This window comes from Moschus berezovskii, chromosome 27 (assembly GCF_049115385.1).
Source record: "Moschus berezovskii isolate FMDL1 chromosome 27, NW_MosBer_1.0, whole genome shotgun sequence".
Classification (NCBI taxonomy): domain Eukaryota; kingdom Metazoa; phylum Chordata; class Mammalia; order Artiodactyla; family Moschidae; genus Moschus; species Moschus berezovskii.
The window spans coordinates 7,492,330-7,509,470 of NC_142486.1; the positions used below are offsets into that span (position 1 = coordinate 7,492,330).

A 17,141-nucleotide genomic window follows, 5' to 3' on the forward strand; every position below is an offset into this window, starting at 1 on the left:
AAATGATACCATGGCGTCTGGGATGCCTCGTGACTCAGCTCTGCCTTCATAGCCTCGTTTCATACCAACTCTAAACCCCCACCCCCACCCCGACCCCGTAGAATTGCGGGCCTTTCCCCTGATCACCAGCTCCCGCATCCCAGTTCGCTGTTACCAACCTTTCTCCTCAAGCACCTCGCCTACCCCTCCATGCCTCATTCCTGCACCCACACTTATCTGCACCAGCCTCTGCGAGCATGTGAGGGGGCTTCTGGTCTCTCCTATTCTGTGGAGAGGATTTGGGGGTCTTAAATTTGTATCCAGAACGTAAACATCTTAATTTTCACTAAATCTGACTGCAGTGTAGCATTTCCTTCCGTGCAGATCAACAACTCAGAACAAGAACAGGTCTGTGGCTTTGTTGCAAGCAGAAATCCTAGTAATTCCACATCACATCACAATCCTTGTAGATACCGTGAATATTGTTTAGATCCATGACTGCTTCTAAATGTCAGTAGTTTGGGGTTTTTTTAATTTATTTACTTTTGGCTTCTTTGCGTCTTAGTCTCAGCAAACGAGATCTTTCCTTGCAGCATGCAGGCTTAGTTGCCCTGTGCCATGCAGGATCTTAGTTCCCCAACCAGGGGTCGAACCCACAACCTGTCTATTGGAAAGTGGATTCTTAACCACTGGACCACCAGGGAAGTCCCCAAAATGTCGGTAGTCCTTAGCCCCGTTACCAGATTAGGAGACCACAGGGGCAAAGGGTATGCTGTATCAAGGTTCCTTAGCATGTCCTTAGCAGGGGGAAGAATCCCTTTGGTACAGCAGCGCCAAGTGCTGCGGGCTCTCTCCCCTCCCCCCGGCCCCAGTGTCTGAGTTGGGTGTCCCCGGAGCTGTGTCTGGCCTGGGGAGCTCATGCTACTTGTCTCAGACCTTCTGTGCTCGACCCAGGAGATAAGGGATGGGCTGCAGCAGTTCCGCCATCTCTCCACCATGCTACATGGGTGCTCGTAGATGCTGGACTTGATATTTGTTAGGACAAAGCTCAGCACTTGCCCATTGGCTGCTTTACTCCCCATGTGTTTCCTTATCACCCATGATCGTAAATGTGGCTAGTATTCTGATCTTAACTACTCATCCACATTGATCATTACTTCTACCTATTAATTGATCTTCTCTTGAGTTTTAGTGATTTCACTGTCCAGAAGTAATATAAATATATGAGCTAGATCCCATCAACCTTGTCATTAATCATTTTTAACATGGTTTCAACAATTGAAAATTATTTCCTTCCCAATCCATTTCCTTTTTTTTTTTTTATGATTTATTGTATCTTTAACTTGTCGAAATGTGTTATAGCCTATGAGGTGAGGTATGCGTCTGTTTATTTTTCTTCATACCGATTCTCAGCTTGCCCAATAATTCCTTCCTTCAGTATTTAACGCTAGACAAATCAGATGTAAATAATTACATTTGTCTCTGGATTGCTGTCTGAAATTTATTTCCATTGATCCAACTTTTCATTCTTATAAGTACCCAACTGTTTTAATAATGTTTCATTTTCTTTCTTGATACCTACACTAAGTTTACTGCTATTCAGTTCAGTTCAGTTCAGTCGCTCAGTCGTGTCCGACTCTCCGCGACCCCATGAATCACAGCACACAAGGCCTCCCTGTCCATCACCAACTCCCGGAGTTCACTCAAACTCATGTCCACAGAGTCGGTGATGCCATCCAGCCATCTCATTCTCTGTCGTCCCCTTCTCCTCCCGCCCCCAACCGGGGTCACCTAATTTTTCTATATGCATCTTGTCATTTTACCGAGTTTTATAAATCAACTTGGAAGCTAAACTTATATTTATTTCTCTTTAACACAACTGCACATAAGAAATGTCATCATTAGCTTCCTTTCCCACTAGCATTTTGTAATTTGATTTTCTGTAGATGAATTTATGCCATGTTGCTTTAATTCCCACGTGTTTAATATTTATATCCCTGTTGTAGATGAAATCACTTATTTCATTTTCTAGATATTTATTACTGGTACATACAAGCGTCATTTTTTGTCTTTATCAAAAAACGTGGGGCTTTGCTGAATTCTTGGGTCGTGGGTTCTCTGCTGTTTTGCTCCAATGAATCCTTTTGGACAAGCATGTAGCCATATTACCTATAAGTAGTGAATTTGTGTATGTTTCTGACAACCAGAATACCTGATTCTCCTCTTTCATTCCTGTTTTTTAAAAGGAGCATCTCTCTTATCTGTCTGTGGAGAGCAGTGGAGGCTCTTGGTTTAAATGTCTGTCCTGTTTGAGACCCCACACTCTTGTGATTCCCATTTAAATTCAGCTTCGACCTGGGTTTCGGATTCCATGTGACTGGAACCCTTCCTCTGTGTCATTTGGTGTGGTTCATTTTCTAGTAGGAAAATACTTCTGTATATTGTGTTTCTTTCCATTTTTATACTGCATATTTTATGGATTGTCTTACTTTGTGATTTAAGACAAGTTCAAGCTTGTTGTGTTTTATTATTTACTACATCTCTAAGTATGACTTCTTTCTCTGTTATTTTGCTGCATATAATATTGGCTAGAGTGGCTTTAAAACCTTACCCTAGCCTTTTGAAAAAGTCTAGTTAATCTTTTCCTCTTTTAAGGTATGTTTCTATTGCATTTTGTTAGGCTTGGGGTTTTCTTCCAACACATATTTTATTTCTATAGGTGAATTTGGCCTGGTTACATTTACCAGTATAACTCTTACCTTATGTTTTTCTTTATTCTTAATACTCTCCCCCCGCCACCCAATTCACATCATCTCTGTCATAAACTTTCTGATCTATTTAAGGAAGATGGACCACAGAGCATAACTGACTCTCTGAATGTCCTGGGTCCTCCAGGTGAGCCCTGCTCCAGATCCCCTCTTTTTACTGAAATTCAGTGTCAAATGCAGAACTATTGAACCCTTTGGAAACCTTTTAAAAGCCACATATTTATTTTAAATTCTCCTACCATACTGCACTGCTATTACATTATATGTCAAGCATAGCAGCAAGTTATACTTCACTACATTAGCCTCGCCTCCTTCTGCAGTGAGACCCAATCCTTCATAGAATACACTGAACCTACATTCCGGGTGGCGATTTCCTTAAAGTTGTTTCGATTTTCCAAGGACCATGGGCTTCCCTGGTGGCTCAGACAGTAAACAATCTGCCTGCAATGAGGGAAACCTGGGTTCAATCCCTGGATCAGGAAGATCCCCTGGAGAAGGGAATGGCTGCCCACTCCAGTATTCTTGCCTGGAGAATCCCATGGACAGAGGAGCCTGGCAGGCTACAGCACACTGGGTCGCAAAGAGTTGGACACGACTGAGCAACTAACACTTTAACTTCTGTGGATCTCCTACTGCCTTCACAAAGCATCTGCTGCTCAGCGGGATTATCAACTACAGTGATAAGAATCCTTTATTCTCGGGCACATGGTAAATATTTTTGCACAAATTTGAGGCTTGCTAGGTAGATCCTACGGAGAAGGCAATGGCAAGCCACTCCAGTACTCTTGCCTAGAAAATCCCATGGATGGAGGAACCTGGTAGGCTGCAGTCCGTGGGGTCGCTAAGGGTCAGACACGACTGAGCGACTTCACTTTCACTTTTCACTTTCACACATTGGAGAAGGAAATGGCAACCCACTCCAGTGTTCTTGCCTGGAGAATCCCAGGGATGGGGGAGCCTGGTGGGCTTCCGTCTATGGGGTCACACAGAGTCGGACACGGCTGAAGTGACTTAGCAGCAGCAGCAGGTAGATCCTAAGGCATAAACATAGATACATTCTTATCATCACATTGTTTAACTTTTACTAAACTCAGAAATATACTTTCCAGGTATCCAGGGTCCTTCCATAAGGGTTAAACCCAGGGAGTGCCCTACCCTGTTATTTGGAAAGCTGACTGGATCCAGTTTCCTGCCCAGAATCCCTGCGACATTGTGCATCAGTGGTCACATAGTTGAGCTGTAAGGCAGTTATTTGCTGACTGTGTCTTCCCAACAGAGGGCCCTCAGGGTTCTATCCACTGAAGTTTTCCAACCAACCATGAATGTACAGAAGAGGGTTTGGCTTGTCCAATAACAATCCCTTCCAAAATGTGAATTCTCTAACAAAACCAGGAAGGTCATTCGTTTGTTTAACTTCAAATTTTCATCACACTGACCTCCAAAAAGTATTCCAGGTGCCTTTAATACCAGACACAGAATCAGTGAATCTCTTAGATTAAAACCTGGGAATTCGAGCTTAGAGTTCCATGGGAAAGATGCTTCTTTAAGACTTGGATTTGAATTAAAGCTCAACAACTCAATAACCTGATGTGACTAAGACATTCCCCGCATAGGACTTTCTGAGTTCAGTGTTACTGTGACGCCCTGATGTACTGTTTGCTTGGCAACGAGGGAAAACTTTATGTTGCAATTAACCTTGCTATTTTTTTCCCTTATGTCTAAGTATCCTGAACTTCCTTTGTGGTATTTTAGTGATTAGACAGGATGGAGGGTGTTCTTAAAGATTCATGGCCAAACCCGATGATGTCAGACCAAAGGGAAGGGACGGTCTTCGTGGGGCCAGCAAGTCTGGCCCCGTCTGAATTGTTTGTCTAACACTTCACAAGTAGAAGAGGAACCACTGAATTATTCATTTTCAAGTTGCCCTAAAAAAGGCACTTACGCTGCCGAATTGCAGACTCTCGGTGCCAGCGAGAGGAAGAGGAAGGATGCTGCCTTTCCTCGGGACAGGCCACTGCCGTCGGCTGCCTGGCTCTCCAGTTTCACTTCCCGACCCTGCGGGGTGAAGGAGGCAAACCACCGGCTGCCTTAAGCGCAGGGCAGTTAATGGGGCGGGGGCCATGGACAGATGCTACCAGGGCCTCCAAAGCCACAGGTGAGCCAAGTGCTGAATTGATGGGGAGAGAACAGTGGAGGGGAGGCTCTGCAAGCAGCTCTGAAGGGCCAGGAGGTGTGGTCAGAAGGCCCTGGGGTGTAGAAGTGATCAGGAGGACAGCCCGGGGCCTTGAGGTGGGCCCAAGAAGTCCCAGGAAGTCGTCTCAGCCTTGGACTTGGAGGGGAAGGGAGCCGAGCGTAATAACTAGAATGCAATTGGAGAGGTTTCCTTAGTCTGAGTTTTAACTTCTCTGCCCCCAAACCTTCTCTTAACAATTCCTACCACATAGTACTTAGGAGAGAAAGGGGGTAATTAGAATCCCTCACATTCCCGCATAAACGCAGGGCTTCTTACCCTAGACTGCTGCTTTCTGTGACCTTGAGCTTCTTGGTCACCACTCACCCCGCCCTCAGTTTCCCCACCTATGAAATCCGAGCAGCATCCTCCTGTCCACCTGCAGTGGTGGCACATCCCCTGTGCCCTCGCGAGATGGTACGATGCCCAGGATCAGGGGCACCTGTCAGCCCAAGGCAGAGTGCTTACAGGTCAAGCCAACAGGGAAAAGAAAACAGAATCTGAAAGGAGGCTCTGAAAGCGCGAAAGCTCACATGGGGCAGGCCATGCTCCAACCACCAGAAAGACCTGTTTCTCAACTATCTGGAGGAGAGAAGCAGCACCTGGGTCCAGAGTCCCGCTGGCCACATTCTCTGCCCAAGACTCCCCCAACTAGCCAGCTCCCGGGGGCCCGGCGCTCAGGGTGGCGGCCTTGGCTCCCTCCAGACCCCGCGTGGAGGTGGCTACTGGGAGCCCTTTTCCTGGAGGGAGGAAGGTTGGGATTCCTGTGTCCCCTCCAGAATCCACTTACTCTGTATCAAAGAGAGATACTCACAGATGATTATTTAATCACGATCTCCTTGCAAAAGTGTTCCTTTCATACATGTCGTTTTTCCTTCCCTTTGATGAGTTAACTGAGATATTAAGAGGTTAACTGACTTGACTAAAACTAGCAAAGTACTCCTCATCTGTATTCTCTCCCAGGGGCCATTCTGTAGCATCCTGCTTGTCTCTGCACGGGCCTTCTGGTCACCTCATTTCTGTGCTAACAGTGGTCAACAGCCTATGTACCAACTTTATACTTGACAAGTTATGATGGAGAGACACAAAACTACTGTGATGGTCTATGCTTTTTTTAATCACCTTATAATTTTGTTTGTTTGCTTGTTATTATGTTCAATTTCTGACATACAATAGAGGACGGAACCCCTAGGTGCTACTGGACAACTCCAGCAGCGCTTTCCTGGCCCACCTGTCCTTACTAGCCATTTTATCTTGAGGCTCCTTCCAGAATCCTTTCCCTTCACCTCTAGATGGTTTGGCTTGTAGAGCCTCACATTCAGGATTCTTATTCTTTAATATAGCCACCATACTGTTATCATAGGTGGTGCAGTTGTAAAGAATCCTTCTGCCAGTGCAGGAGATACAAGAGATGCAGGTTCAATCCTTGGGTCAGGAAGATCTCCTGGAGGAGGAAATAGCAACCCACTCCAGTATTCTTGTCTGGAGAATTCCATGGACAGAAGAGCCTGGCGGGCTACAGTCCATGAGGCCACAGAGAGTCAAGACACAACTGAGCAACTGAGCACGCACACTATTATCACATCAGAAGTTAACTTCTTTATATCATCAATACTCAAATTTCTAATTACCCCTAAACATCATACATGAATTTTTTTAAGTTGTTTTGACTCAGGATCCAAATTAAGACCCACACATTGCAGTTGGTTGGTATATCTTTTTAAGTCTCACTCATTTTTATTGATCCATCTCTTTTTCTTTTCCTTTCAACCTGTTTGAAAGAGAAACCAGCTTACTTGCCCTGAAGAGTTTCCCACAGTCTCTATCTTATTTCCCCAGATGTAGTTTAGCTTGTTCCTCTGTCCTCTCATCCCTGCAAGTTTGTAGTTGAACCCAGAGGTCTGATCAGATTTAGACTGGAGTTCAGGGGCAAAACCTACTTCCTAGGCAGTTGTGATTATAATCTGTTGTCTTGGGTATTGAAAATTAGCTGTGACCAGAAAAGAAAGATCCTGATTTTCGTGTACAACAATAATAATGAATGTGTGTGCGTGGGTTTACGAAGTTTTCTTTTTACCCTCCATCAGTATTCTTATTTCGTCCTTGTGCCAGTTTCTTTGGCAAAGGCCACGCTATTCCTCCCAGGCAGATGATTGTCACGCTCCCAGATCTGCCCAAGGTCAAAGGACCAGGAGGCAGTGGGAGGGAGTCTGGCCTGTCTGCCTGCCATGCCAGCCACATTCTGGTGACTCGAGCCCAAGGTGTCGTCACTCCATCCTACTTGTGACCCCTGGCACTTGATTTAAGGGAAGAAAAGGATTTTCACACCAGACTGCTCCTTGTGGCTTTCAGAGCCACGGTTTTAGAGAATATGAGAGAAATGGCAAGAGGCCTCCGAAGTTAATCCAGATGCTTATCCCAAGAGGCTTCCATGGCCTCAGGAGCAGCAGTCTCATGAGCTAATTCTCCAGCCATGGCTGTCCCCAGGGCCCTGCCCTGAGAGAACTGAGCCTGAGTGATGGTCACAGGCAGTTTCTGATCACAGCGGGTTGTACTTCGGGGAGTGACTCAGATTAAACTAAAGGAGGATTTATTTAAATTATTTCGTGTAAGCAAGTCAGTTAAATAGTAGGGCCAGAAGGGAAATTTCCTTCCCATTTGGTATTGATGAGGCTTCACCAAAATTGATTTTAATCATTACTTGTATCACTGACATTTAAATATAACAGTCATCAGAAGGAACAAATTGTGGTTAATTTCTGAACAAGCAGAGGTGACCTTCTGGCCATTTAACTGTCTCGCGATACAGTTTTATTTGCAACGAGAGTAAAAACCACTATTTCCAGAGGGTCTAACGTAGCGGTCAAGCTCTACAACTGTTTCTCTGCCCAGACCTTGACTTGATCAGAGAGGGAGGGTCCACTCTAGGGTGACACGTTTGATTGGGGGCTTGAATGGATGCCAGGTAGTTTCACCCCAAAGCAGAGGTGGCCTAACCTGGGTGGAAAATGAGAGACAGAACCCATCATACAGCTGGGGGTTGTCAAGAAAACCCTTCCACAAAGGATTCTTTCTCCTCCCACCTCCCCAGCCAATCTCCGTGTCAAGTCCTGTTTGTACCCAGCTCTGTGGGCCCCAGGAGGGATGGGGAGTAACGGGGAGCAACAGGGAGATGAGCCAGCAGCCCTGCCCTCTGGCAACTCATGCTCCCATGAACCCGGGTCTATAGATACTTTTTCTTCCAGGGAGAGTGTTTGCCTCCTCTTTCAAGGGCTATGAAAATTGGTCAGAAAAGCTAATTATTTTCCTTCTGCCAAAACGACTTACAGACTCTTTCCTTGAAAGTCATATTTACAACTTGGCAAAACAGCCCTCCACTTTCTGCTCTTTAGAATCCCAGCCAGTGAGTTGTTGCCTGTCACATGCAGGGCGGACTCGAGGAAGTGAAGGCGTCGTAGGTCTGTGTCATTCATCAGCCAGGATTTAGGGAGCACCTGCTGTGTTCTCTGGGATCGTGGCCGTGAATAAACAAGCCATCAGTATCTGAACAAGGTACTCAGAGGCAGAAATAAGTGCAATAAAAATAAATGAGCAGATGACGGGGAGCAGGGCTGCCAGGAGACCCTCAGAAGACAGTGGGCCCTGGAGCCAAGGCCTAGATGGCGACAGCAGCAGCATGTGGAGCTCAGCAGAGGGAATAGCCGTGCGGACAAGCGTGGTGGCTCTAAGGAACAGAATAAGGCTAGAGAACCCACAAGAGCGTTTGTTGATTGAGCCACAAAAGGAAATGTGCACAGAATGCATGTCACTCGCAGACTAAAGCCTCAACCCCAGCTCAGCGGCTCTAAGGGAGCAGTTGTGCACTTGGACCTCTTTGTCTGGACGGCTGGACAAGCGGGAAATGAAACTGGAAAAGGAGCCGAGGTGTTGATGAGAGGTGGACTCCCCCAGGGGTCCTGGCCCAGAGGACACTGGGCGGGAGGGACCTGGGGAGCAGCTCGCCGAGCCCATCGAGCTGTCCTAAGGCAGGCTGGCTGTGAACTCTGCCCCTGGGAGCAGGAGGCAGCCAGGGGCTCGCCTGCCAGGCAACATGTTGAGACCAGTGGGTGGAATGTAGGCTCAGGTTTTTGAGAATAGTATTGTCAAATCTGTGATGGCTCACTCTGTCTACAAAAAGAAGGAAATGCTTTCAGAGTACTTTGTATGACTTTACCTGACAAAGATGAGACAAAAGAAATCAGCAGCCAGTCTCACTTATAAATATTTATGGGGGAAAATACTCAATAAAATATTAGCAAATAGAACTCAGGAGCGTGTTAAGTGCATAATATCCACAACCAAATGGGGGGCAAGTGACTGTCAGTATAATTTACCATTTTAGCGAGTCAGAGGAGAACCTTCTAATTAGCTTCATAAATGCTTAAAAGGTACTTAATAAAATCAGTGTCCTTCTTTTATTAAAAAGCCTTAATAAAATACGAACAGTTAGCTGTCACATTAACAAAATACAAACACATGTATTTAAAGCCCAAAATGAGCAAAGCGTTTGATGGTAAACCATTGGAGGCATCACCTGTGATGTCAGCCACCATCTGACATTAGGCAAGGGCCCCCACTGTCACCCTAGCTATGTGTCTGGGCTCTGCTGTCATGAGAGAAAGAAACAGACGTAGAAGGGGCAGGAAGAGGCTGGCCTCATGACCTGGTTGGGGTGGTTGCCATGGAAACACAAGCTTGCTGGACTTCCACCCCAGTCTGGTTGTGCCTCCCTCTGCCCGCTGTTCTCTGCCTCCTTCAGGTTGCAGACCAGAGGTCCTCTCCTCTGAGAGCCTCTCTCCTCCTGTTTGCAAAGCCTGCTGTCCCTCCTTCTGGGCTGTCCCTGGACCCAACTTCCCGGTGTCTTCACTTCCCTGCACCCACCTGAGCAGGCAGTAACAGGGTCTCCCATCTTTGAACTCCTGGGATGTACGGTGTCCATCCCTGTGGTCCCAGTAAGGTGAATGTCAGTGCCCTGTGCGCTGCCAACCCGGGATGTTTGTTTCCCCGTCGGACGTGGCACATAGTAGGTGCTCTGTAAGCATCACTGAGGGCAAGCTGCCCCAACTCCACTCACACCCCTGGGCCTCAGGTTGGTGCCACCTTCTTCCTGTACAGCCTTGCCCTGCCTGTCACACTGGACTCAGACCAGCCTTTCCTCTCCTGAGACCAAGTCCCATCTGTGTGCCTGTGTGCAGGCGGAAGAGGCCCTTTTTCTGAGGACCCTCAACCCCATTAAGTTGATTCCAGCCCTATAGCCAAGACACCCCCTCATCCCTGGCCCTCTGGCTCCTCCTCCTCTTCATTTTCCCACCAGTTCTTTCTGCATGCAGTCCAGCAAGCCCTGCTTCTGGGCTCCTCTGCCCCTTTGTGCTGGGAGCCAGGTCTGGAGACTGACCCGCAAGCATTCACTTTACCAAGCATATTGGAACTTTTTGCTTGTTTTTAAAACAGCGAGAATGGATCTTTAGATATTTCTTCCTCTTTTCTTTTTTTTTTTTATTGTTTTGTTTTTTTGACTGTGTTACACAGCTTGCAAGATCTTAGTTCCCCCACCAGGGATCGAACCGTGGCCTCTACAGTGAAAGCAAAGGGTCCTAACCCCCAGACTGCCAGGGAAGTGTCAGATGTTTCTTCTTTTGATGCCTGAGATCTTTACAATCTAGAACTGAGGCTCTTGACCTGGGTCCAAGAAAATATACTGACCTTTGAAGTTCGTCCTGGACGCTTTTTCAACTGCCTTGTAGATGCACTTTGCTTAAATAGCTCCTGAAGTTGCAGGATTGTTTGGGGTTGAAATATGCTCCACCCTTGCCCTGGTGCCATCTCTCAGCAGTCGGGAGACTAGTTTGAAAGGAAACACAGGGTTTCCATCGTGGATACAATTTCCCTACTGTCAGCCTTGACTGTGTCCTTTCAAGTTCCTCATAAAAAATCATGTGCCAGCCCAGAGACTACCCTGGAATGATCTGTGGGGAACTGATTGAATGAAACTGCATATTCCAGGCCAGGCTGAAATGATCCACAGTCTGAAGCCAGAGCAGAGCACAATGCTGCTCCGGTTAATAGTTCTGTGAAAGCTGTTTTGTCAGCTCATAAAAAGGTGAGAGAATGTAATCTTTATAATAAATAGTTTTGCTGAGCAAACAATAACGTGCAGTTCTTATGGACTTTGGAAAATAAATGATTTTAGACTAACGTCAGGCTCCAGCTCCAACCCACTGACGTGGTAGTTGAGGCTGCGAAACAAAAAGAAGGTAAAAAGCCCCTCAGAATCTTGTTGACTGCCCTGCTATGAGAGCACATGCCATCTAGTTCATAACTGTACTTTTCAGATAACGTTTCTATTTGCCATTTTAACCCCTGGGCACTTTCATGTTACTTATTGAGGGCAGTTTGTCTGGTAGGATTCATGTTGTTGGGGAGGGAGGGGGGCAGCAGCAGCTTGGCGAGGAGTGGGTTGTACAGACTCGGGGCAGACGAGTTCTAAGATTGGACCAGCTCTGACAAGTCTGCCAGTGTCAAGGGCTGCACTTCACGTCTCCAGGAGCCCTGATCACATTTTGGTGCCCAGCGGGTTGTGTTTTTCATGCTTTTTAAAAAGCATGCCCCCTTGGGAAGGTGCATCACTGAGCCTACAGAATTCTATAATAATCATCTCAACTTTTCCTCGCCTACTGCATCTCTGGTTCCTACTACTGTCTCCTGTGGCTCTGGTCCCATCTAACCCCCCTTCAGGAGAGCCAGTGTTGAACTCCCCGGCCCTGGAACAGCAGGGCTCAATGTTGGCATTATCATCTGAAAGCTCTGAAAATACGAGACTTGCTCTCATAATGAAAGGTAAGGGCCACACTTGTTATCACATTCAATATTTTGGTCAGTTTAGCAGTTGCCTAGTAACCAAAGTTAAACTGACGAGAAGATGGAAAAACTTGAAATTCATTTCCAGGGATTGCTGCAGAGTGCCAGAAAGACACCTTCCTGTTTAACTGTGGCTAATTTTTTTTTAATCAGTGACTTGAAATCTTTCAGAGATGGTATATTCTTTTCTGGGTATTAGGTATTATAATGACCAAACAAAATCATTCACCTAGAAGGCACTCACTTTCACTTTTCACTTTCACACATTGGAGAAGGAAATGGCAACCCACTCCAGTGTTCTTGCCTGGAGAATCCCAGGGACGGGGGAGCCTGGTGGGCTTCCGTCTATGGGGTCACACAGAGTCGGACACGACTGAAGTGACTTAGCAGCAGCAGAAGGCACTCAGGCCCACCCAGGCCCCTAAATCTGGCTGGATCTGGACATCACTTCCCAGACCCCGCAGGTCCCAGCTTTGCCGACCCAGCCTCTATGTGAAGCCAGATCGCTGAGAATACCTCTCTTTTCTAGCCCAGGCCTGTGTCTGACCTTGTCCTGACCCCATGGCCAATGGCAGCGGCCAGTCAAGGAGTGAAAGATGGATTAAAAATAAGTGAGTGTGGGTCCCCAGACAGTCACACCTCTACCCTTAATCTCCAGAACAAAAGTTGGGGCATTCTACCAGGGGGATCACCTCCTCCTAATGCTGAGAATTAAAGGCAAAGTCCTGGGGATTTCCTGGAGGTCCAATGGTTAGGACTTCACGCTTCCACTGCAGGAGGCATAGGTTCGATCCCTAGTCAGAGAACTAAGACCCTGCAAGCCGCACAGCATGGAGAAAGGAAGGAAGGAATGAAAGAAAGAAAAAGAAGGAAAGAAAGCAAGCAAGGTGAAGCTCTGGCCAAAGAGTTTTCCTGGTGGAAAGGCGCTATCAGTTTACTCTGTAGACCTAGGGTCATTCCCTGCCTTTCCTTCCTTCACTCCGCAAAATGCATTGAACATTGCTGTGTGTCTGTTTTTGATTCATCCTGAGAAATACACAGCAGGTCTGCCTCTTTATGCTCCCCACCTCCCTGTGTACACTGCCAGGAAGAGTAGCTGGTAACCCCAGAAAAAACAAGGCCCCAGAGAAGGACACCCCTTCCTGGAAGGCAGTCAGATGGGCCCGTCATATGAAATAAGTGTAAGAAATACACTGGAGGAAACATAAAACCAAGGAATAATTTAATAATAAAGGGAGTGGGAATGACAGGTATGAGAGACAGAACAACTAAACCAAGGAAGCAGAGAAGAGATGGATCCCAGGCTGAGCACAGGTACAGGGGATCAAGCTGAAGAACTATCCAGAGGGGCAGGAGAGGATCGGGACACAGCAAATGGAGGGAAAGTTTGGACAACGTGAAGGGCGGAAGTAGGTGTGCCGACAGTAGCCAGATAATGGGAGAGCCAAACTGAGCAGAAGACTATCTAAGTAACGGAGATAACTTAGCCAGAATTAAAGAGCAAGAGGAGAAATTCGGGAAACCCTCCCTGAGGCCAGTGCTCGGCTCTCTGCTCCCCCAGCCCCGGCCGTTCCCCATACACCTGCTGGGTCCTGCAGCCACCAGCTCCCCAACATGCTCCAGAGAGAAGGGAGACAGGGCACCTGGAGGTCTTATTTCGGGTGCTCAGTAGCCAAGCGTTTCTGTCTGCCTCTTGTAAATGCAGCCCCGGCAGACTTTACAGGAGCCACGTTTGCCTTCACCTGTCCTGTGGCCGGGGAGCTTGAAGGTGTCTCGAAACATATGGACCAAGTGAGTGAGTGTCCAAATGATGCCAGGCAGCTGGCGGGCTGGGCGGGTGGCCACGTGGATCTGGACTTGGTAAATAAGCAGTGAATAACTGATTTAAGTTCAAAGCTGCATTTAAAAGTAGTGATTTGCCTTAGGAGAAGGTTGTTAACTTTTTATATTGTCTCGCATACACAATGAAGTTTGTGCTTCATCAGCAGGTTGTCTAGACAATTTTCGGTTCTGACCATCAAGTTCCCTTTTCTGTCACTAGCAGATCTTAACACTTTGCATGATGGTTTTACCCTCCGGAGTCACGGCAGTTTCTCTCTGATATCCTGAAGGTTTCCTTTTGAAATGGTGCAGGGAGATGTTTCACAATTGAAGCCACCCCAGGCCTACCCTCAGCCCCCAGCATTTCCCTGCGGGGCCCCAGTTTGAGTGTTTGTCTTAGAGACACTGCCTCCTTCACCAAGTTGTCATAAAAATAGCTTCATTTAACCAGGCCATTTGATTAGGTGTTTCGGACTTTGCTCTGATGAGTCTGAAAGCCGGATACTGTTTCAAACAGATACCATGATCTGTGAACCTGATCACCAGGCGTCTGTTACCTTGTTCAGGCTGCCGAGAGTTGATGAGATTGCCTGGAATCGCAGGGCATGCCTAAAGGCTGGGAAAGCCTCAGGGCCGCAGGAGGGAACACATGATGCAGCAAATAGAGAAAACAGATGGGCCAGGGCCTGAGTAGCTCGTCCCACTCTGTATTAAGGGTGGGTGGTTAGGACCAAAGAAGCAGGTTTGGGGAACAGAAGAACCCTGGAGTCAGCCTGTCCGGGTGCCCCGACCTGCCCCAGCGGGTAGACTGGCCGACCAGCCCATCACTGGAGGGACCAGCTGCATTCAGGACCCTGACCATCAGCTTAACACCAAGCCCTGTGCTAGCAGGGATGAGGGTGGAGGAGACATACACTGGTGGGGAGACTGTGCTGCCTCCTGAGATGGAGCCACTGGCAGGGTTGGGGGAGGGGCAGAAGTAGGAGACGAGGTTCCCAGAGGTGGAGGGTGACGGGACAGGCAGTAGAGGTCCAGGCTACATAGGGGTCCATATGTGGTGAGACAGGTTGGAGCAGACATCTGTGGATGGGGGCCAAGAGCCTTGATGCAGAAGGACAGCCAAGGGAGTCCAGCAGGCAAGCCGTCCAGTGGGGAGGGGTGGGCCTGAGTCCTGCAGGTGGCAGAGCCAGCTCCGGTCCCCACAGGGCATAGAATGAGGCAGCCCCAGCCAGAGGAGGTCTGTGCTGTAATGTTCCATCGCCTCTTTCACGGAGGGTACTGAACCTCTCACAGGTAGCAGTCTTGACCTTGACCTCCTTGCTGGGGCCACCATCGGGACCTGTCTGGGGCAGTGACTACTCTGGGAGTTCTGTTCAAACCTACCACAGACTTTTGGAATTGTCCTTCTCAGTAGAACTCTACATGGTTCCTCTCTCTCTCTCATGATGTTGTATGTTGGAAGCATATATGTGCCTACAAATTACTCAAGAAAGGACTTTCAGAACAGGAGAAAAAAACAAAAAAGCACCTGGCAACTCCCTGTGTGTGAGCAGGCTTGGAGGTGGGGTGTGACGGTGACTCAGCTGGTTCATGGTGCAGACAGCAGAGCCTCCCAGCCTGTCCCCACCTCCCCCACCTGTCCATGGTTCTCTCAGTCCTGGCAAACTTCTACTCATCCTTCAAAACCCAGTTCACACATCACCTCCTCTGAAACCTTCCTGATTCCCTCCCCCAAGGAGAATCCATCTCTGACTCCTCTGTTTTTCCAAAGCTCTCTGTTCAGGGCTCTCTTGGCAGGAGGCACTATCTCCCCAAGGAGACTGGGTGCCCCTCAAGAGCACACTGGGTCTTTCCCTCGACGTAAGCCCACCTCCTCCCAGCAGGCGTCAGTGTCCCCTCGCAGGTCTGCAGGCCCCCAGCCCCGACACTGGCCTGGCCTGTGTGCCCATGGGCCATGCTGCCAAGTTGTGAACAGTGGTGGCCCCTGAGCCTGCCTCACCCTTCGACTAACCTGCTCTCTCCCTCTCACCTCCCCAGGGCCGACGAAATTGAAATGATCATGACGGACCTTGAAAGAGCAAACCAGGTAGGATTGTTGATGGCTTCAGACATAAAATGACAAGAGCATAGCCCTTTCTGTCCTCACGGAAGAGGCTTCTCTTTAAGCCAGGAAGCCAGTTAGTCTTGTATTTTTCACATACACCTATCAAGGTTGATGCTTTTTCTGATGCCACAAGCTATACGTAAGAAGTCCCAGGTGTGATTTCCTTGGGAAAGTCTCTGATACGGTCCCTACATCCCAGGCATCCTGTGGTGATGCTCTTTCTTTTCCTTCATCCATCTCTTAAGTCTCCACACTGTTCCCATGACAGCTGTTATGCAGCAGAGTTTATACCAACACGTTAACTTGCAGCAAAGTCTGTGCCTCCACCTTCTAATGGGTTGAGCCACTTGCTCTGGAGAGGGCTTCCAGCCAACGGATCCTCTCGTCTGATTCTTAGTCGTCACAGTGCTTTGTGGAAAGTACCCCCAACACTGCGTCCCACACAGAATAGGCACACAGTATCCTCTAAACAGGACTTCCCAGGTGGTGCTAGTAGTAAAGAACCCACCTGCCAATGCAGGAGACATAAGAGACACGGGTTCGATCCCTGGGTCGGGAAGATCCTCTGGAGGAGGACATGGCAATCCACTCCAGTGTTCTTGCCTGGAGAATCTAGCAGGCAGAGGAGCCTGATGGGCTACAGTCCATGGGGTCGCAAAGACTCGGACACGACTGAAGAGACTTGGCACGCACGCGTGCACCCCGTGGCTGTAAATACGGAGCTGCCACCCTGCCGAGCTTGGCCCTTCCCCAGGAACTCTGCAGAAGAGGAAGACATTTTGCTTCAGCAAATGGTGCTACTGCTTTGAAAAGGAAGGGGTCTCCCCCTTTTATTTTATTTTATTCTAGTCTATTTTTTAGTGGAGAGAAGCAGCCAGAACTGGGTTAGGTTTCTCAGCCCAAGAAGGCCACGTGCGGGCAGTAGTGGCCTCTCCCCACTTAGTTCTACAGCCGGGTCGCCCCACGCACAGGGAAGCTTAGGATAGCCCCAAGAGGATGAAAATCCTGCTCGAATCTGCAGTCTCAGCTCTCTGCCTTTTGAGGGTCCCACAGCGGGACTGCCTCCCGGCTGGCATTCCTAGCCCTTTGGCAGACCTTCAGGAAAGAGCATCCCTGTTTGATCTTTAGCTCGTGAAAATACTCTGAACTCTGACTGAAATGTGAAAGTCAGTTTATGCAGGAGAACGGTCATAGGTCATCTGGATTCCTTTCTCCTTTCTGAGGGTCCTAGGTCTGATCCATGGGGGGTGCTCAGTAGAGATGCCTGGACTGCATCACCCCAGGTAGCATCTTTAAAGTAATTCAATTTAATGTATTTACTTACTGGCCATACCACATGGCA

The 17,141-nt window shown here is 48.1% G+C and overlaps 1 protein-coding gene across 7 annotated transcripts in view; it reads left to right on the plus strand.

The window, feature by feature from the left end:
• Positions 1–17,141, plus strand: part of CUX1 (cut like homeobox 1) — a 366,772-nt gene that overhangs the window by 244,863 nt on the left and 104,768 nt on the right. For all 7 annotated transcript variants that reach the window (XM_088833169.1, XM_088833168.1, XM_055410115.2 and 4 more), the window contains exon 9: positions 15,733–15,781. In XM_088833169.1, coding sequence (XP_088689295.1) covers positions 15,733–15,781 — 49 coding nt within the window. The remainder of the gene's footprint in view (positions 1–15,732; positions 15,782–17,141) is intronic.